This window comes from Ciconia boyciana, chromosome 8, assembly GCF_034638445.1.
Source record: "Ciconia boyciana chromosome 8, ASM3463844v1, whole genome shotgun sequence".
NCBI lineage: Eukaryota > Metazoa > Chordata > Aves > Ciconiiformes > Ciconiidae > Ciconia > Ciconia boyciana.
In genome coordinates, this window is record NC_132941.1 from 33,447,719 (window position 1) to 33,469,382 (window position 21,664).

A 21,664-nucleotide genomic window follows, 5' to 3' on the forward strand; every position below is an offset into this window, starting at 1 on the left:
AGGATGCTCCCCTTTCCTGTCACTGTTCTGTTAAAGACAGTAACACTTCACGTATGCAGCTTCTCAGCATTTCATAGATGAAATGAACCGTGGCTATTAACAATTATTCTTGTTAATAATCATTATTCCCTTGCTAATAAAAATAATTCTAAAATCTACCACTCACCACTTAAAAATATAATTGCTTACCCTTCTATTATTAAATGGAAAATTATGCATTGGAATGACACCGGCAAATGCGATTTTTCTTTAATGTCGGTTTTTGCTAATGAATGTCATCTTCACAGAGGAGTAATGGCATGATTTCCTGCAGAGTGCCATGCCAACAGCCTAAAGAAAGTTATGTACTTGATATTCTCACTCATTCGCCATCAGTGGAAGCCCTTAGTAGCCTGGACTGACTGTCACCCATGGTGCCAGCACTCGCGCTGCCAGCCATCAGGAGTGTTTGGAAATAAAACTGGGAGGAGGTTTTGAAGACTGAGAGCCCAAAAATAATAAGCATTTTTGATTCTCCTTTTTCTACACTGTCTGGTTCCTTTCTGCATGTGAGGCTAATTACTCTTGTTTATGGACAGTAGAGCTAACAGTAACAGAGGGATGTTTTTAAATTCTAATGAACCACTACTAATACACTACTTGTATACTCTCTTAATCCAAATTACTCAGTAGCACCTGTTCGTTTCACCATAATGTTGCTAGACCTTTAGCAATTCCTGCTTTTGATAACCAATAGTTAACATGTAAGTATAAGTTTTAAAAGAATCTTCCTGTTCTTTTTAGTTTAGCTGGGATTGGGAGGATTTTTCTAATAATTTTTTAAAGACTGTAGCAGTTGACTTTTTGCTGACCTTCTGCTTGTTTCGTGACCATTTTCATTGACGTGTTTCCTTTTTTCCTACAGTTTTCTGGTTAGTTTTATGGTTGATGCACGTGGGGGTTCGATGAGGGGTAGTCGCCATCACGGAATGAGAATAATTATCCCGCCACGCAAGTGTACAGCACCAACCCGCATCACCTGCCGCTTGGTAAAGAGGCATAAACTGGCCAGCCCACCACCGATGGTTGAAGGAGAAGGATTAGCAAGTAGACTTGTAGAAATGGGGCCAGCAGGGGCACAATTTTTAGGGTGAGTGGTTCTATGAATTTCATTGTTTACACTCATGTTGCATCTTTCATTTCCTTTATCCTGTGGATCTAAGTAGTTGAACATTGACTCTATCTCATTTGAGCATGTAAGATAGGCTCCTTAACTTGAAATATTAAAAAAATGCCAACCTGCCGTTCCTTCCAGAAAGTACCCTTGTATTTTAAGGGGAGCTTTGCCTCTATGATGACTGCAGGGTGGGAGCCGAAGGTAAGGAAAGCCATGAAAAGGCCAGGTCCTGCCCCCATCTACTCATGCAACCTGCCTTTGAAGTCAGGAGGAGTCACACACCTGTAACTCAGAACAGGTGTTGACCCTCTTGCTTGTGGAGTATTGGAGAAACATCACTGTCACAAAAAAGTCTCCTAAAGTCACCCACAAGGACCCAAATATTGAGCTCTGTTCCCTAAGCCGCAGCATGTGCACGGCTCCTGCCGGAGTTGCTGAGAGCTGCCTGTCTCCGTCCCGTGGAGCAAAGCCACCGAGAGTGATGGCGGAGCACTTAGTGTAGAGCGTCAAGTAGTACAAATGCTAGGAACTGATTTTTTTTAAGCTTAAAATAGGGGAAACAATCCACTATGATGTGGCGCTTTTTTTCCTAATTATAAATTTTGTTCATTACCATGAGTGGCACCCTGGTGTAAACTGCCGGTTCTGTCGGGAATGACAGCTTGTTCCTAATTTCCCCTTCTCGTTTCTCTTCCTGCTGCATGGATGTTATTCAGTAAACTGCATCTTCCTAACACTCCTCCCCCTCTAAATGAGGGCGAGAGCATGGTTAGCCGAATCCTGCAGCTTGGTCCACAAGGAACAAAATTTATTGGGTAGGATATGTACGGAAAAGATACAGAATGTCTACAGTTTTTCTTTTGTTTCCAATTTTTTGTTACTCCCATTTTATTTTTTTTTAAGTTTTCTAAAGCTTTCAGTTGATTTATGTCACTGAAAGAAAATCATAGTGGCTTGATTTAATATAGCTCTGCTACTACCTTGTGCTTATAGGCATGTAAAATTCACTGCCAGCATTCTGCTTTCATAACTTCTGTGCTTTTGTAATTTTTTAAATTTGAAGTGTTTCAACTGCATCAAATACATTTTAATACACAGTGACAGTCCTTTAAGTTCAACCCTGTGGTAGAGAAGGTATTTACAGGCCTTGAGTGAGTCTGTTTTGGGAAGAGTATTTGTAACACGTGATCGCAAAAGTCTATTATTTATGAAAGGTTATTTAGAACAAATGTCATTGAGTGAATGACTTCATTCAACAAGGTTGGAGAAATACTAATCTTTTCAACCTGCAAGAGGCATCTTGTTAAAATAAATTTATAAAGCCAAGTATGCTACCCAAAGGAACTGCAGTGTATAGTCTAAAAATGTAAGAATGTTTCTGTATATTTTTGACTGTTGTTTTCAAACCATATTGTGAAATTTATTGCATTAGGTTTTCAAACTATTGGTGAGTGTTTGGTGTTCCAAACCTGTTCAATACCTTCTCACTGAGTATTCTTGTTAAATGTCATGCACAAAATTGTGTGGTTTCTAAATATTTACAGAGACAGTATCTGAAATATTACCCTGCAAAGATTGTACTACAGTGTTAGTTTTCACTTTGTACTCTTTTGGAACTAGAGAGTAAACATCTTAAGCAATGTACTTAATGTACTTGAATTTTTGGTATTTACTTGCTGTGCACAATGGGAGACAGCAGCTACATGCCTATTTCTTATTAAAGGACTTGAGATTAGAGTAACAGCCTGAGTGTTCTTAAAAGCATCTAAAATATGTATTAATTAAACTGTCTTTTTCTATTTTCATGGGAAATGATACTAACTCTTCTCCCTTGGTATCTAATGTGAAAACTGGACTTCCAACTAGTTTATGTTTTTCCTCATGATGGCTGTTGTGATTTCCGTGCTCAGGTAATTGATTGGTTAATGCACCCAATACCTTGCAGGTGTACAGTACCACAGAAGTGCTGCATAATTCTCCCATCATGTGATGCTACTTTTAACTGAGTTACTACAAAGCAGTGAAATCCTTTACAACCTCTGTAGGAAAATAATGATACTGTCTATTTAAATGTCTTAAAGCTGCATAATCCATAATTGTTCACTTACTGTGTGATTTCAGTCAGTTTGTCTTAGCATACTTTAAAATGCATATCCTGCCTGTGAAGTGTTTGGCAAAAGTGTCTGTTTTGTTAAGGAATGGCACATGAAGTGAATGGTGGTTTCTGTTGGTTGTTCACAATAACTGCACTTGCAGTCCTCTGTTGAAGGTACATTGTCTGGTGACGTAGGTGTATTATTAACCACCTTCTCATTCCCTTTCCTTCCCCCCAAAATGTTTGACAGTAACTAATATAAATGTGGTTGTGATGTTGCTTAACTCAGAGAAATCCATTCTGAACGGATCTAAACATTCCCCAGTGATGTTTACAGTGCACATGTTGCAGCTGTGAGTTTGGGCATGAGAACCAGCACATGAAGCTAGTGAGAAACAACCTCTTGTGTTTCACAGGAGCTGCATCAACAGAGAGCCAGGGAGAGCTTTGAAAAGTTTGGAACTTAGTTTGAGGTTTAAAACCTACATGCATGCACAGTTCCTGCTGCAGTCAGTAGCTGTTGCATGCATTTGGATAGCTGGACTGTTTCTGAACTGACTTTGCCCCTTTAAATCCCTTGAGCCAAATCTGAATTCTGACTATGCTCATGCCAATTAAAAGTCAGCAGTGCTGTGTGTGCTGGAGGCAGGCTGGATCACCTACAACCTGGGATAAATGAGCAGGGAGAACTCTCCTGAGCAAAAGTTATCACTATTTTTTCATGTAGGCAGCTGTTTCAGAAGATTTGCATTAAAAATGAGCTATATATTTATATTTTCAAGTTATCTATTATAGTTTAAATGGGAAAGGATTGTGCAGCTTTGGCAATTTTAAAAACATTTTTACCGTAACAGTGCTAACTATTTAAAATTACTGTAGTTTTCTTAAGGACTTAATGCCCATAGGAAATTAAGGGCAGTGAGGAGATAGAGGATTAAAAGTAATGCAATTCCTTTTTCTCTAGCCCTGTCATAGTGGAAATCCCGCATTTTGGATCAATGCGAGGAAAGGAAAGAGAACTAATCGTACTTCGAAGTGAAAATGGTGAAACATGGAAGGAGCACCAGTATGACAGCAAACATGAAGACTTAACTGAAATACTCAATGGCATGGACGAAGGTAAACGTTTTCTCAAAGCTTTAGCAAGCCCTACCTTTGTGCAGGCTTGCTAACATGAGCTGACTAAAGCAACCTAAAGTACAACAGTGCAGGGGATATCTGACTTTGGGGAATACAGTGTGTGTTACATATTAAACTAATGGAAGGAGTGTAAAGAGAAATTGTTCAGCAGTGGCCTGGAGACATCCTGAAATGAGTGGTAAGCTTTGGTCTGAAGTCTTGCCAAGTTTAAGCAAAGTTGCACAGTTGCTTTACAGCATGAAGCTGAGAATAACATCCCAGCTGGAGGTAAGCATGTTTCTGCTGCTCAGGCAGGGCCACGTGAAGGTCATTCCAAACCAATGATGAAGCATAAATATCAGATATATTAGACTTTCCCACAAATGCAGACTTCAGCCCATAGACCATTCTTCTTTGAAACGGTATTGTTAGAGGTTGCCTCCCACAAATACACAACCTGCCTTCCTGATGCCCATCTGGGAAGTCTGGCTCCCTTGTTTTGCTTGGATGTTGCTGTTTATGTGAGAGTCCCTTAAGATGAGAGGACTCAGCTGTACACGATTCATCAGAAGATGCTGTGACAGACGGTCCCTGCGGACACATTGTGGGCAAAGCCAGGTTGGGGCTGCAGTGATCCCTTGGTACTACTGCCTTCTTTTCCTAGCAAGTATTTTTCAATACTTGTGCTGATAAACCATTGCTTGAGCTCTTTGCACGTGAGTGTGAATGAAATAGCTTGTGGTTTGGACTTTGGTTTTCTATAAGGATTTATCTCCAGGATTTACTCTGGATAACCTCCTACAGAAAGTCACAGTGTGGTGGGATACAGGCTGCAGGAAAGTTCTTTCATTATCAGCAAACACATTTGAAGCAAATGATCAGGTTGTGGATGGCAGCTATGAGAGGTATCCATGAGCAGGCTCTGCCTTTGATCTTGGCCTCTCCTTATGTGAAGAGGGCAGCCTCAGCAAAAGGCGTGCTTTGAGAACATCGGAAGGAGAGTAGTGCTGTTGTGAGGGGCTCCCTGGACATCCGAGATGAGCATTTTTACTGATTTCCTGGTCATCAGGGAACGGGAACAGCAGAATGGGCTTGTGTAGTATTTTCATTTCAAAGTACTTGAACTGCACATGAGTTTGTAAAAATACAGAGCAACAGCAAAGATCTGCTTGTTATATGATTGCTCTATTGTAGCTATTTATTTTGAAATAAATATAATAGAACCAAGCAAGCAGTAGGGCAGCAACACTGCAAATGTTGGGTCAGCGGGTTTGGAAAAATACAATAAACCTTATCACAGAAGGGTACCTAAAAGCAGTGGAACAGGCAAAAAAGTGAGCATAGCCCAGGGTAGTATTGCTTGGGGAAGAATTGCTTCAGGATCAAAGGCAGTAGTTGCAGCCTTTCTGAAAGAAAAATCTCACCACCACAGCCTCCTCCTCTGCACACTAGCATGAGATAGGAAGTAATGATTTGGCATTTGGGTGAAGTATCGGTGCCTTGTCAGGTAGTCAGAACTGAGCAGCAGCTTGCTTATTTGCTTCATGTGCTTTCCAAACTGAGCTTAGTTCAATTTTGGGATAGGAAATCTGGGCACACAAACACTGTTCTAAAGTGCTCCAACTTGCATCGCTTATGAAGGAGAGAGCTCTCCAGCGGTGCCATATGGATAGATTCCCATTTTACAGAGAAGAGAGCTCAATAAATAAAAACATTTTGAGAGAGGTGGGCATGAAGCCCTCGGTACTTAGAGCCTAAAATAATAAGCTTCACAATTTGGAGCAAGAGGACAACTTTCTGATGTGTTGAGGGTTTCAGGTGGCTCTTTCCTTCTGGGGAACTGCTGTTTGAGGTTAGCAGTTATATGTACAGCCAGTGAATCACAGAAAGTGTGATGGACACTGGACTATTCCCTTAGAGTGAAAATATTTGGCACCTTAAAAGCCAAGCCGCAGAAATGCCTTTTACCAATCCAGGCAATCACTTATGAGAGGGAAAGGAGAAAAAATACTGCAGACACACCCAGAGCGTTGTGTTGATTATTTGCTCAGTTCATTTTAGCTTAATACTTCTCTAGTTAGGAAAACAAAACAAAAAAACCCTGCATTAAAATAGTACGAGGGTCTTGACAAAATTCTGCTCAAGTTAAATGACACCTTTTCTGTGTAAAAGGTCTTCCAAGCAATGACATAAAATTACAAATTTGTAGAATTAAAAGCAGGGTTGTTTTTTTTTTATCTGAACCTTTACTGGTATATTACGAAATACCGCAATTAGACTTGGCTCTGAAACAATATCTTACATCTCAGAAGCCATAACTTTGGAAGAAGTTTTATTCCAGGTATGAGCTCTGGAGGCAGAAACAATCTTTAATTGAAATAAAAAGCAGCCACATAGTCAGTAATTTCCAGAAGTTTAGTGTGTCTTTGCAAGAAAATTAATCTGCGCAGTAATCTCTAAATGCCATAACATGCTGCAGGAGTGCCTGTTTTTCTATCAAAAGCAGCTGGTCCGTTTTGCGTTAGACCTGCTGTGATTCACTAGTTCTTTCCTATCTGTGTAGTGAAGGAGGGCAATCAGACTTTTATTCCCAGCTCCTTAATATGCTGAATTTTTAAAGATGCATATTTTTTTGTTTTGTTTTTCCTGTTTTGCTCTCCCACTGAGCTAGCGGGGATGAGAGCGAGGACATCTTTGCTCCTCGCCCTCGTGGGGACTGCTGAAAACCTTCCTGTTCTTTACTGGAAGCAGCACCATCTGCTGGAAAACCTCTTCTCAGACTCAAAATAATCCAGAGCAGGAGGTAGCACTTCAGGGCACTAAATGCAGAATTAAATAATAGCAGAACTTTGCTTTTATTATCATGAAAGAACAATGAACCATGATGTAAAGAGTCAGTTTTTCTTTGGCTGTCAGATTTCTGCTTAAATAGTTTTTATTCTAAAGATGGCGCTGTACTTAGGCAAATATAGGGCTGAGGGAATACAGGGAACTTGGCATTTTTAGGAAGAGGAGGAGTTTGGTTCCAAACACAGCAATTCACAGCTCTCAGCCATATTGCATTTACTTAAACTTGAATCAAGTAAAAAAAAAAAACCAACATGTATTTATTTTTTAGGAAGATGCTCTCTGTCTTGTAATTGGTAAACAGGTTATGTTTTCAGCCAGGCTTCTTTTAGATATAACTTGTGTTTGCTTTTTACATTTCTGCACCCTTTACAGGTACCTGTAGATAAATTGTGGGCATAAATGCACACACGGGGGTAGCTAATCTTTTGACAGGCATTTGCAAACTAGTGAGTGAGCCAAGTAATGCAAATATTTGTGGCTACAATATGCTTACAGCCACACAATGTGGTTTCAGATGGGAAGCAGGAGTTTTTACATAACTACTATTTGGAATCTACAGATCAAACCAGAGTGTGACCTTGTTTAAGCTTGAAGTTTATAATACCACCATAAATCACTCTGCAGTGATTTTGCCACATTTCCAAGAAAAGTTTTTAAACATATTGCTGTTAAACTTTGTGTTGTGAATGGCAAGATAAGAGACTGCACAAAAATAGACAAAAGAGCACATAAAGGACATTGCCTTATTTGAGGATGAGACCTCCTCATGGCACTGGGAGCGTCTAGTTATGTATGTGAAATACTGAAGCTGTGAGGGTGGCTTTAGTTACGAGCATTTTTAAGACAAGTCTCACTGCCCTTAGCTTCTCCTTGCCCCTTCCCATGTGCTCTTTCTGCCTCCATCCATCTCCTGTACTTTTCTCCATGTTAGCACTGCCTCCTGGGTGCCCCACTTTTAGTGCAGCAGTTTCTTAATGGCACATCTCTGTACAGGGGAAACTGGTATCCTATGCTCGTCCCACCTTTCAGTCTCTGCACAGTGACAAGGTCTGCTCTGCTCTAGCCAGTACTGCAAGAGGGTTGCAAAACTCAGAGTCTAAGTACAGGTGAGATTTGCTTTTTCAGTGCTAGCAAAACTCTTTTAAGGCCCTTGTAAGGGAAATCAGATCATACAAAGACACTTTGAAGCTCATGAAACAGCCAGGTGTTCTGTGACTTCCCTTATTCCATTTCCAGTCAGAAGACACGTGCTCTGTGTTACTTTATCTGAAAGTAAAAAAGAAAGGTATTAGACGTGGGATGAATTTGATCCACAACTGCTTCTCACCTGACAAATCTGGTGTGATTGCTTTCCTTGACCTAAGCCACCCTATGTGAGGTCCCTCTCTGACCTTGGAGGATGTGGCTGGGTTTCTCTTCTCCTGTCCAGGAACCTTAACGTAACGCTCATGTGGCAGCATGGACTAGAGGGTGGGGAGGAGTGATCTTCCTTTCTTCCCTCCTTTCCTTCTGTCCATCTCATCTCTCCTCCATCACTCCCACCAGCCACCTTACGATAAGTGTACCATACACTTGGGTGGCAGGGGAAGACATATATGCACAGAGTATTCACAATACCTTTCTCTTGACTTACTAAAACTTAATGGCCATAGGTGTTTTTTGGGCTGTTAGCACAAATCTGGGCAACAGTGACATTGAGAGACTCTTCCCAATTTTTCCACTAACCTTTCTGCTTTACTTCTCTCTGCTTTGCCATCCCTATCTGTAAGATGAGGTGTATAGCATACTTCTCTGTGGTTAAAAAATCCCCCCCACAAAACCCAAACAAACAAACAAAAAATCCTTCGAGGTTGTTGCATTAAGAGTTAGTGTTGTGTAGGAGTCTGAGGAGTGGCTGGGGGGGGGAACCCTCCCGTTGAGTCATGAGGTTCTGACGGGACCCCCTTGCTTTCTAAACTCCTTCTCAGAGAGGAGTCTAGGTGCGGCTAAGTCCAGTCTTAGTCTCAGACTTGGTGAACGGTTTGTTTTCTAAGGACTATATATGTAGCCACTCATCAGAGTCAACGTTTGCCTGTCAGAGCCCTCTCAGGGCTTTCACTGAAACAGCTTTGCAAAGTCGATTAAGGTGACAGTGTTAATTTGACAATGTTATAAGTCCGGTCGTATTCAGCATACTGAACTTCACGATTACGGATTCACAAATAACGTGGTGCACCCCCCAGTCTAGTCGTGTTGCATGAACTATCACGGCCACACTTTAAGGAGTCTGGTCGTGTTCAATGAGAACTACCACGGCTAGATCAATGAAGAGTGCAGTTTATTAGAGCAACAGACACACAGGTTCTTTGGATTACCGGTGATAAATTCACTGTCTGCAAAGCATGTGCAAATACCAAGAGTATGAGTAACACTGCTGGCTGCAAACACATTAAAAGATAATAAAGCAACTCTAGAGAGATTTCTAAGTTTCCCAGGGAGGCACTTGGAATAACCAAGTGTTTGAATCTTACCCAAAGGTGTCCCGATGGGGGGGAAGAGAGGCTCAGCCTGTCGACTGATCCCAGACATCAGAATGGTACACGATGGTGTCTTCCCTAACATTCTCCCTCTCTTAAGCCATTTTATACTATCTTTCACCTTTCGGGTGGAGCTTGAGTGACTCTAGTCATACATACCTTTGTTTAGGTTTGGTGTAAAGTTTTCTCGCTTCGCTTTTAAAGGTATAAGCTAGGAAAATTCAAAGCGCAAGCTCAGTGAGGGGTGGTCGCACCTTGGAGGCAGGTAGCTTTTGGGATGGAGGTGTGTTTTGGTATTATAATGATGTTATAATGAGCAAAGTTCACCAAAAGGACAGCATTTTGTCAAAAACGTGGCAGGCTGTTGGCCCAGGGTAGCAAATATGCAGCTTATAAGTTCCATAATACCTTTAAGTTCCCATATAATCGCAGAGCCTGGCTGCGGTATCTCCACACCGCTCCACCCTCCGAGCGGTGCCTCTTAGAGTCAGCACACCAAGTTCCCCCGGTGTTGCTGACACCTAAGGTTTTGCAGGCCTAGGGAACTTCCCTGGAACGGATTCCTTGCATGTCAGCCACACTCCACCCGGGAAGCTTCTTCAATGCTGTGCCTTACCTAAAAGTGTGAATATAAGTTTAATTTCTAAGTCACCTCAGCAATTATCCCACAGAGGTTTTTAATTGAAATGCATTGCATAGGAATGAATCGTCAGCAACTGAGGAAATAGATGCTCTTTCTGTAAAATGCGTGAGGTGTGTTCGGGAAATGTGACCTCTCCCAGGACTAATTTTCACTGTTTCATTAATTCTGTCATGCTAACGCTGCATTTCTCATGGCAGTCAGAGAGGTGGTTTGATTGCTCATCATCATTTTTTTTCCGTTAGAAGGCAACTTTGTATAGAAGCTTACATATGTATTATCCAAACAGAACCTCCCTATATATAGTCCAGCTCCTCTCCATGTCTGACTGTTGTTCTGCCACTTTAATCTTCACATCTTCCTCCTTTAAAGGAGAGCACCTGCCAGGCTCAAAGGATTTTGAAATGTTCTCATATAAAACACTAATTTTCTGCTTCAGGAGAACTTTAACTATGCTTCATCTCTGTGAGCATTTTACAGGGGGTTTAGTCTCTAGCAACAACCAGGAGAATGCATGGGATTTACCAGTCAAGATTATACCTGCCTGGGAGTTTAAGAATCCAGTTTGTCTCCTGCACAAGCCATTGCTTCCCGAGGCTGCAGGCAGCATACCTAATTTGTTAGAGGGCTTCAGTTATCAATCTCTGAGTAAATAGAAGCTGACATTATGATAAGAAATTATCCTCTTCTGGTAGGCACATATGATCCACAGCAACACCGCGCAATTAATCCAAATTACCTCCTGAAAGTTTTAAAATGGAAAACTGACATTTTACCAAATTTATATTCTAATTCTTTTGGAGTGGTAATTGAGCTTACATGTTCAGAGGAGGAAAATGTCTCAGTCACATAAAGGAAAGAATTTTACAAGAGTCTTTTGTCTTGGTACCATTTCTGGTCCTCCTGCTTTCTCTTGCTGCATCTGATAGAAATGTCATCTTTGGAGGAACAAACTTTCTTCTTTAGGAATATGGTGCCCTTTTTAAGGAGGAAAATAAGAGTGCAAACTTGTGGAGTGCTGGAATGAAACCCAGTTACAATAGCTAAAAAGGCCAAGTGCAAGAAATTACAGGAGAAATGCATGACAGTTGTGTAATTATCTCAATTTGTGAATACTATTTATATCACAAGGATTTCACTAGTACATATATATACACACACATATAGTTGCATAATCAGCTATATTTGTGACATCACAGAGTTTTCCTCAGTGCATGTATGTCTATGTCATCTGCTTAATTAATACTGCATGCACCTTTCTGAGCCCTGGTGACCCTACGAGCTGGGAATGTGGCTGGGAGCACTAATTGTTGACGACTTGTTTCTGTTCCAGTTGTCTCTGAGGATGCATTAAGTTTCTCTAGGAACTGAGGAGCACAATGTGGTTATTTTGGGGCAGATACCCGAATGGCTGAAAGCCTGATGTGGGAAGGGATCCTTGCTTTTTTTCATTGGTTGTGCTGGCAGACAGAGCTCTGTCGCATCCACAGTTTACCGCAGAGCTCAGTGTCTGGTCAGGATTATATGGATGCCAGTCAGGGAGATAACTTTCTCAAGCGCCTTAGCAGGGCAAATGCTGGATTGCACACTCGGCGTAAAGTTAGATAGTTCGTGAACTGACTGTCGTTTCCTATGGTTTTTTGCACGTCAGAGCGATGAGAGGGAAGAGGCTGGAAATAAATGCCTTTTGAAGGTGTGCATAGACAGATCAGTGCACTTCTGTGCTTCCAGCTGTAGATGAGAGCAGAAAGAAGCTTGACCTTCTCCTTCAGACCTCCTTGGACTCCCATGCTGCGTGACAAACCTGCCATCCTACAGCAGCTGCTGCTGCAGAGACTGTCACACCCTAGTGCTTAGGTGTCCTGGCAGATCTGTGTGTCCAGTGCTGTTGGCCCTCATTGTCAAGATTTATGCAAAAGTTCACAGAGCAAACCAAAGCTTGATAACTAATAACACTGAATATTTTTTTTTCTCCTGTAGTAAATAAATAAAAAAACCCTTCTCAAGTGTTTTAAGGCATATTCAAAACTTCATATTCACAGGTGGGTCTGGTATGAACCTGGGCAGGTAGTGCCTGAATGTTTTAACTGTCTTCTCCCACCAGAGCTGGACAGTGTTGAGGAGCTAGAGAAGAAGCGTATCTGCAGGATCGTCACAAAGGATTTCCCTCAGTACTTTGCGGTGGTTTCGCGAATCAAGCAGGAGAGTAACCAAATCGGCCCAGAGGGCGGGGTGCTGAGCAGCACCACGGTGCCGCGCGTCCAGGCGTCCTTCCCCGAGGGTGCTCTAACCAAAAGAATCCGCGTGGGGCTCCAGGTAAAGGTGCCCTTGTGTTCCTATATGCAGCATCTACAAGCGCATCGTTGGTCTTAATGCATGAGGCTTGCAGCTAACGAGGCTGCTGGTCCTTAGTAGTGGGTTGCAAGGTGGGTAGTATTCACCCCTGAGATCTGAACTGGCACACATCTGCCCAGGCGCGCTCTCTGCCTCTCAGTGTCCCCCAGTGCAGGTGATGCACAGTCTTCCTCCCTGTGGCAAAAGCCCAGCTCCACTTTTCTCATCACCTTGAGTATTGCTTAGCATCTGAAGAATGGAGAGAGAAGCAAAGGCCTGGAGCCACCACAGCCTCAGTGATATTGTCTGCCATCTTCCTGCTGGCTGCCAGCAGCTATGAGCTGCACAGCCGCTGTGCGGTCCCAGTCTCCCGCAGCAAAGGAGCAGCGTGTGATCGGTGTCACTGGGCTGCCCTTTGCCGTAGGAGTGTGTTTGGTAAGGATTTCATGCAGCTGTTTGCCAGCTGTTACTGGGTCGAAGACCTCCCATATACATTTGTGGTAGCTTAGGACATTCACCATTGGTGTTTCTAGTGATGGGTGGAATCTGGGAAGAGCAAATAGCTTAAACTCTCCTTAAACAAACTGCAAAGAAAGTGGAGAAATATTCCGTAGGAGGTATCTCTTTCTCTGAGTTCTGTTAATTATCACTTAAAATTACTTAATAACCTGACAAGTCTGATGGGTTCATGAAATAGGGATGCTGGTTTGGATTCCAGTGCTTGGAATTCACACTGGAACATTTCTGTTAATGATATTTCACATCTAAAGATGATTAATCTTGAGAAAATGGAAGCTCTGCTATTATGGTTATACAGCTGCCTTTCCAGAGCTCTCTAGTGTGAAGGAAGCACGACATCTCCATATGCAGTGTTGTGACTGCTGAGATTGCAATGTAGCTACATATTCTATGCATATCAATACATTGTGCAGTTTGAATAATGCAGCAAGTCACAGGTCAGCCTGATTGAATCAGACTTGAAAGTTTAAAAAAAAAAAAAAAAAAAAGGAAACGGATGCAAAACCCCATTTCCCATAAGATGTCTGTCACTTTTGAGTTCAGGTCTTATGTGACAAAACCTACAAAAATTCTATAGCATTTCTTCCCACACTGGCAATTTTTCCTTTCTTCCCATATAAAGTTAGGGAACCTTTCAAGGCACAAAATGGAGGTAGAAAGTCTGAAATTTGCTTAAAGCTCTTCTATAGCTTAATTGCATTCTGTATGAATTTGAACCAAACACACATTTCTTTTCTAATAATCAATATTGGAATAGCATAGGAAGCACTGAGTACAGAGGTAAGTTGGAGTACACAGCCTTCCTCAGGAGCACAGATTTGTGTTTGGCAGAGATGTGAGAATTGTTCAGCATCACCAAGACAGAGTGTCTAGTCCTCATTTCTCAAGTGCAAAATAGACCTCTTTGCATTTTGAAATTGTATTGAATATCACCCATCACTGTAAATTAAAACCGAAACCAAACATGCTCTGAAAAACTGTCACCAAATACTGCAGGCAACCTTCTGAGATTTATAGTTTTGCTCTACAAGTTAGCTATTAGGAAATCATAAGTGGGCTGTTGACAAAAATACTAAGCATGAATTGTGCTAATAATCACCCTCGAGCCCTATAGGAGAAGGCTGCCTGGGAAAAAAAAGAAATAAAATTCTACAGAAAAGAAAAGGAAAATTTAATTATCTTTTGGAAAACAATTCTGCATATCTATAACCAATTTGTAGCTCTAGTTTAAATACTTTCCCTGTGTTGACAGGCTCAACCAGTTCCAGAGGAGATTGTCAAAAAAATCCTTGGAAACAAAGCAACTTTCAGTCCCATTGTCACTGTGGAGCCAAGAAGAAGAAAATTTCATAAGCCAATAACCATGACAATTCCTGTGCCGCCTCCATCAGGAGAAGGTGTAACCAATGGGTACAAAGGAGACACGACGCCCAGCCTTCGACTTTTATGTAGCATTACAGGTTAGAGAAAATAATGCTCTTTGCACAAGTTTCTGTGAGAGCAATGCCTCTGCGCTCACTCTCATAACTGTACAACTCGTGCTTTCCAGTAAGGGAGCATTGGTGAGCTTGGTCCAGTAGAGTTCAGATCAGTTCTCCTGAGCAAAGCCAGCTGAGGTCATTTGAAAGGCTCCCACTGATTCCCTGGGCTTTGCATCTGGTCTCATGCCATTGTAAAAGAACTCTGCCAACAGATACTAAATGCTATTTTATATTTAGCCAGTATGAAGAATTTCAGCCTTGGCTGTTAAACACGGTTGTCAGTAAAAGTAGTTTGCAGAAATAATTCTATCCTAGCTGATATCAAGGGGGGAGTTGCTATTGACTTGTAGGTATGTACTTTGCTTACATCAGCATCATCTTCTAGTGTGTAACAGATGATGTAATAGATAACGTAGCTTAGCTGTTGGAGAACGTTATTGTCTAGGTTCTCTTTTTACGTGTGAAGCAAAATAACTTAAGATAGAGGTATTCTTATGTAGTCTGTATATACTTGGTGTTTGAAAGAAAATCTCCATGGTTTATATTTACATAGGAGGTACTTCACCTGCGCAGTGGGAGGATATCACAGGCACCACTCCGCTGACGTTTTCAAATGACTGTGTCTCATTCACAACCAATGTTTCAGCCAGGTATGGTAACAGAGCTCGCCAAATGCTCCTAGGGAGTAGTTTCCCGTGATTAACGAAGTGCATAGTTGTGGGGTTGTTTTTTGGCTTTCTCTAAGTCTTTTGCAAGACTGATGAAGTGGTAATGGACCAGCTGCTTCTTTGTCACTATGTATCAGCATCCCACACATCCAGGGTTGCACATGAAGCTTTGTTCTGGCCTTTTCTGCTGTGGTGATGTCTCCAGGCGGTCACACATGCTGTTTCTTTAAAGGCTGCGGTGCTGCACAGGGGTTTGTTTTTCTGCAAACAGCAACAGAAAGGGAAAGTTTAAAATGCTCATTCAAAAAAAAAAATTGGGGGGATTCATAAAAACATATTTGTTTTAAAAGTTAAAGACATTCAGTTTCTGACTGTGGGCTTTTTAGTTGAACATTACATAAAATTACTCTCACAAAAATATCATTTGCCAAAAAATCATGGTTTGAAATGAATTTTGATGGACTTAGTGCTGATTGGAGGCATTCAATAGGATCTGTACAAGTCATGCATTCTAGTGGAGAAAATTCATGGTATGCCAGGTAAAGAGTTTATCATTCAGTACATAACATTTGCACCTATAAAAAGCTTTATAAAAAGATAGAATTGCTGAAAGAACCAAATAGATCAGGGCTGAAATATTGTGGAAAAGACTCATACAAACTACAAATTAAAATATTTATAACTTGTATCAAAATTGTCATCAAACTCTCAATCATAAGATGAGAAAATAACAGTGCAACATCTATCTCTTTGGGAAACTTCACTGTGGGCATATTCGGTTTCAACCTATATGTGAGATATGGTTTTGCTGTACGTATGTGTTATAAAGGAGGTTGTTTTAGCAAATCAAATGCACAGTGAAGCGTCAGCACATTACAATATACATAGTGTGTGGTCACAAGAAATACAATTTCCCCACTTTGGCTTCAAATGAGGCTTAAAATAGACAGTTTTATGAGATACCAGTGTGAGAAGGGTCAAATAAGTATATCAACATTTCGTTGCCAGGTATTCCCATTTTTGGATGGTTAATGCTCCACTGAAAGTAGAAGGAAAATTACAGCTTTGGGAAATCTGCGAGGACAGCATGCATGCGAAATGGCCAAGGATCACAGGACATAGTTTCTCTTTAAAGGCTTAAGCAATGTTTGAGCATAATGAAATGTTGATTTAATGGTTTGCTTTTTCCCACTCAGATTTTGGCTTGCAGACTGCCATCAAGTACTAGAGACTGTTGGGCTGGCAACACAGCTTTATAGAGAATTAATATGCGTTCCTTATATGGCAAAGTTTGTGATATTTGCCAAAATGAATGACCCTGTGGAATCCAATTTGCGTTGCTTCTGCATGACTGATGACAAAGTGGACAAAACTTTGGAGCAACAAGAGAACTTTGAAGAAGTTGCAAGAAGCAAAGACATTGAGGTATATTTCTTACTCATAGCCAGCTTCCTCCTTGTAAATGGACAATGTGTTTTCCAAGTGGCAACACGTCCTGCAAAAGCCATTATAAGACTGGTTAAATAAAGGTTCACAGCAAGGCTGTGTCACAAAATTTCTTGAGAGGAAGCCAAAAAAGGACAAGGCGGGGGGAGCATGAGGACTTGTCTCCAAATGGATGCCCCAGGCCAGTCTGCGGTGGGTTTTGCATGCGCTGCTGTCAAGTAGCCCTGGTTGGGCTTTGCAGACGGCTGACCTGGAATTCCTTCTCATTGGCCCCGCAGACACACAGTCATGAGTAAGGCTGGTTTGTGGTGAATAGGTAGTCACCGACACACTGTTTCTTGAAGGAAATCTATGCATTCTTACTCTAGAAAAGCCACTCATGTAGCTCATGGTTTCCCAAACTGCCTGCACTTGTCATACCTTGCCATAATGCACAGTGATTTTCTAATTTGTTGTTGAATTTAATCTGACTGGGGACTTGTGCTAAACTCAGGAACTGTGATGGGGTAAATCATGATATACTTATGTGCATGGATCTACTATGAAAAGAGGTTTTACTGACTTTTATTTATTGCTTTGATAGGTTCTGGAAGGAAAACCTATTTACGTTGATTGCTATGGAAATCTGGCCCCTTTGACTAAAGGAGGACAGCAGCTTGTTTTTAATTTTTATGCTTTCAAAGAAAATAGACTGCCATTCTCTATCAAGGTAAAGGCAAAACAAGCCAAATGATTCTGCTGATATTCCCCCCCCTCCAAGTGATAACAGTTTTTCAGCCTGATAGGACTAACTTGCCCTGAGGATTTAAGTGTCATTGTTTAATACGTAACATGGAGAGGGTGCTTTGCATGAGCCACAAAAGAGCTGCTAGCAGAGCTGGGACCAGAATACCCGTGATATGGATTCACAGCCTTTTATTAAAACCATATCTCAAGTTAGACCTCCAGAATATTACCAGTAGATCACTATTTCCCAGGGACTAAGCAAAGAAGATGCATTCAATAACATACTGTACAGCAGAATAGCCTCCAAAAAGTGTGTGCAGACTGTTCATCTCTAAATTACCATGAATGGACACTCACTTTCCTTAGCCTTATCATAGCTGCCATGCAAAAGAAGTTTTTAAGCATTTTGCTTAAAAGTGCAAAACATGGCAGAAAAAAAAATGAAGGTGAGCAGAAAATATCTCTCAGTAATATTCCAGTGTGAAACTGTCTCGTGGGACTCACTCAACATCTTGTCTTGCATGGATTTACCATCAGAGAGCTCCAGGCTGATCTAACTCTTTTGTGGTAACACCTTTTCTCCTTCAGCACCTCAGGCTGAGCTCCAGCTCAGTAACATTGGTCTTTACCCATTTGATAGCTTCTTGTGGAAAGAAACTCTCCAGAAACCTCCTCTAGGTATCTGAATTACCACATATGACTACGTTGTGCTAAAATTTCTTTTCTAGGTAAGAGACACCAGTCAGGAACCTTGTGGTCGACTATCATTTTTGAAAGAACCAAAGACTACGAAAGGACTGCCACAAACAGCTGTTTGCAACTTGAATATCACTCTGCCAGCACACAAAAAGGTATTTGTTAGGAAAAGTAAACATTTTCCTTAGTGTTGGTTTGGTTTTATTTTTGCTCCTTTAGTTTTTGTCTTCCCCGCCCCCGCTAGTGATAAAGAAACCCTGTGAAATGATGCCAGTAATGAGAATGCTTTGGAATATGATAAAAGCTTTTTAAATTTATGTTTTATTGGTTTCCTGTATGTAGAACGCTTTTAAAGTCTCTTGTTACTGTGGTGTCAAGTTCCTATAATTTTTATGATTCTGTTTACAGCTCATGCTTCAGCCTGCAAGTCATAGGTTTATGCTTTCAGTAATGTCACGTGTTGATTTGCATTGGATGTAAGATTTTTTTTTTTTTTCTTTTGTGTTGACATTTTGGATTTGCTTTGCCTTATAAATCAGCTTGCATTTTGTGCTCCCAATTTGGTCCTTTTCATATCCTGATATTCTTTTCCCTGCTGTCCATTATAATATTCCTTGTCTCTGCAATGCATCTTGGGACCAAAAGGAAACAGAGTCAGATCAAGATGATGAGGTAATATAAACACTGTCTTCTCTTTTTATTTCCTTCAGATTTAGTGAAGAAAAGTAGTATGTTATAGAAAAAACAAACAACTATTTTTAACTATGGCATTGAAATGATAGCTGCAGAATAACCATATCTTCAACATCTGATAGTCCGTTGCAAAACAGTAGAAGTACACAAATGTGGAAAAAACATGATTATATATAATGAAATTAAACCAAGCATTGAATAATAGCAGTCTAAAATTTAACTCGTTTTCTTCTGAAAAAGGATATAAATTGTAAAATTCAGACCAAGTCCATTTTTGGCAAAATCAATAAGAGTTTAGTGCATATGATTTTACCTTTTGGAGCAATACTGCCAATGCTTTGGTAACTTATATTTCTGAGAAGGAAAGGAGTATTGTTGAGGCCACAATAGTGGCCTGTAATATTTCACTCCTGAAAAGAAACTGTATTCGTCTGAAAAAGAAAAATAGCCAAGAGCAATTTCTAAATATTGTGTACAAATCTATTTTCAAATAAACCTCAGATATTTGCAGCTTAAAAATCCACTGTTTGCTGGAAACTGCAACATTAGATTGTCAGGAAATTGATTGTCAGGGGTTTACTCATTAGAAGTAGCAATAAATGAGATCACCTTATAAAAGAAACTACATAGATGTATCCCATTTACCTAGTAGCAAAATTTTCTTCTCTTCCTGGTGGCAAATAAATAGCAATAGCCACCTGCTGATTAAAATAATAAAAAAAACCCAAATCAAAACATTCCTTACATGTTAAAAAATAATAATAGCAACCACATCATTTTGTCTCCACAGGATTTGTTCCCAGTGAGCTATTATATGGCTATAACAATAGTTTTCTTTCTAAACAAACCATATTTTTAGCCACATAATCAAGCGAGCTGATCTCTGAAGGACTTTTAATATTTAAGACATCACACTAGCAGCTATGCCACTGAATGCAGCAACTTATGTAATTTATTAGTTAGCAACAGTAGTCTGCTTTCTAATCTGCATCTTTGCATTTTGTGCCTATTAAAAAAATCCCCTCCCATGCCTTTTTTGTCCTTAATGTATTCACTTTAAAGCCAGTGTACATTGTGGTGTATGTGCTTTCAGGACAAATTAATTTGGGGAGAAATATTTGATCAGTCTAAGTTGTACTCTTATGAATGTTTTATGTCTGTATCTGTAGTCTTTTGTGTTGATCTCCTGTTTCTAGCCAAAGGTGGTTTATTTTATAGAGAATGAATAATATCATACCATTTCTAGTAGTCTGAAGCAGTTTATTAAGTGATAATGGGATAATATGGTACTGAGATACTTTAAGGCAGGATCATGAGCTATGTCTGCTATCTAAGCTCTTCTACCTCATAAGCAGAGATGCTGTGAGCAGGAATGAACCCATGGGGTCATCTCTTAGGGTTGCAGTCCGTTCCCTGCTTGCTCCAGAAGCGTAGTCATTCACAGCAGGTTTCTGCCACCTCCAGTAGCCATGCTCCCTGCTCCACAGTGCCTGACACTCATTACATGGCAGACAGGAATGGAGACCAGCTTTGTCCGTTCCCTGCCTGCTTGCCCAAATTTGGCTTCAGCATGCCTTCCTGAAGCTGAATGGAAACATCCATTCTCCCTTGTGGGGATGTGTACAGCGAAATGTGGCCCATCATGCTGAGGTTTGATGATTGTTCTGTTCAAATGGGGGATAGCAATACTAAAGGCACTAAACAGTATTATGTTTTATTGCAGACGGAGAAAGCTGACCGGCGCCAGAACTTTGTCTCCCTTGCTTTACGTAAGCGCTACAGCTATCTGACTGAGCCTGGAATGAGTGAGTTGCTCTTACCAACGTACTAAACCATATATACATGATTTTTTCATAAGAAGAGACATTTTTTCTATAAACGTTGTATTTGGTGTCACTCTGGAAAAAAAAGAAAAAAGAAAAAAACCCACCTTTCTAAAACAAAACTCTTGGATGGTCTGTGAACTCTTGTGTTGTGAGAGCTTGAAGAATCCTGACTGGCAAATGACATGTTTTAGTTAAGTAAAAATATAATAATTTTTTAAAATGCCATGTAGCTCCAGAGTAGGAGGATTGCAAATTGCTTTCAAAAAGAGTCTGTTCCTTTTCCCTTTGAAAGATTAGAGAGAGCTGCTGTAGAAGGGAATGTTATGCAAAAGTTCAGCAAGGCTGGAGAATGCCATTCAGATAAGTACTTAAATGTTTAGATGCTTAGCCAAAATGGACTCTCTCATATTTTATATTTTCCCTCTTCTTTCTCCTCCCCTTCCCTTTTTCCTCTGTTCCCTGCAGATGCTTTTTATTCCCTGGCACCACACATTGCTTCCTCTTAAACTTACGTTCCTCTTGACCAGACCTGTGGCATTCCTTTCTGTCCCTGTTAAATACAGTAATGTATTTGGCTTAGCTTCTCTTCCCTCACCTCTCTTTTCTGAGGTTGACTGCTATTGTTCACCATTCCCAGGCTTTTTCTTGCCTTTTTTTTCCCCTCGTGACTTCTCAGTTGCTACCCTGCAGCAGACCCTTTGATATAATTCCATAAAATCTATAGACAAACTTCATCGGGTATTGGGAGTTCCCACTGGATGGCTGCTGTTTAATTATCCTATAAGATCTGTGGCTTCTTTGGATCAGATGTGCTCCAGAATATATTACACTTGTCAGGCCTGGAAGAAGACTTCAAGCATATAACATCTGAAGAAGCTATCAGATCTGCTGAGACATCT

The 21,664-nt window shown here is 40.7% G+C and overlaps 1 protein-coding gene across 1 annotated transcript in view; it reads left to right on the plus strand.

Moving 5' to 3' along the window:
- The window catches only part of ANK3 (ankyrin 3), a 213,764-nt gene that overhangs the window by 153,780 nt on the left and 38,320 nt on the right, over nucleotides 1–21,664 (plus strand). The window contains exons 27-36 of the mRNA XM_072869693.1: nucleotides 905–1,129; nucleotides 4,216–4,370; nucleotides 12,481–12,692; nucleotides 14,482–14,689; nucleotides 15,264–15,360; nucleotides 16,575–16,803; nucleotides 17,408–17,533; nucleotides 18,279–18,401; nucleotides 18,892–18,918; nucleotides 20,663–20,744. Of these exons, the coding sequence (XP_072725794.1) occupies nucleotides 905–1,129; nucleotides 4,216–4,370; nucleotides 12,481–12,692; nucleotides 14,482–14,689; nucleotides 15,264–15,360; nucleotides 16,575–16,803; nucleotides 17,408–17,533; nucleotides 18,279–18,401; nucleotides 18,892–18,918; nucleotides 20,663–20,744 (1,484 nt within the window). The remainder of the gene's footprint in view (nucleotides 1–904; nucleotides 1,130–4,215; nucleotides 4,371–12,480; nucleotides 12,693–14,481; nucleotides 14,690–15,263; nucleotides 15,361–16,574; nucleotides 16,804–17,407; nucleotides 17,534–18,278; nucleotides 18,402–18,891; nucleotides 18,919–20,662; nucleotides 20,745–21,664) is intronic.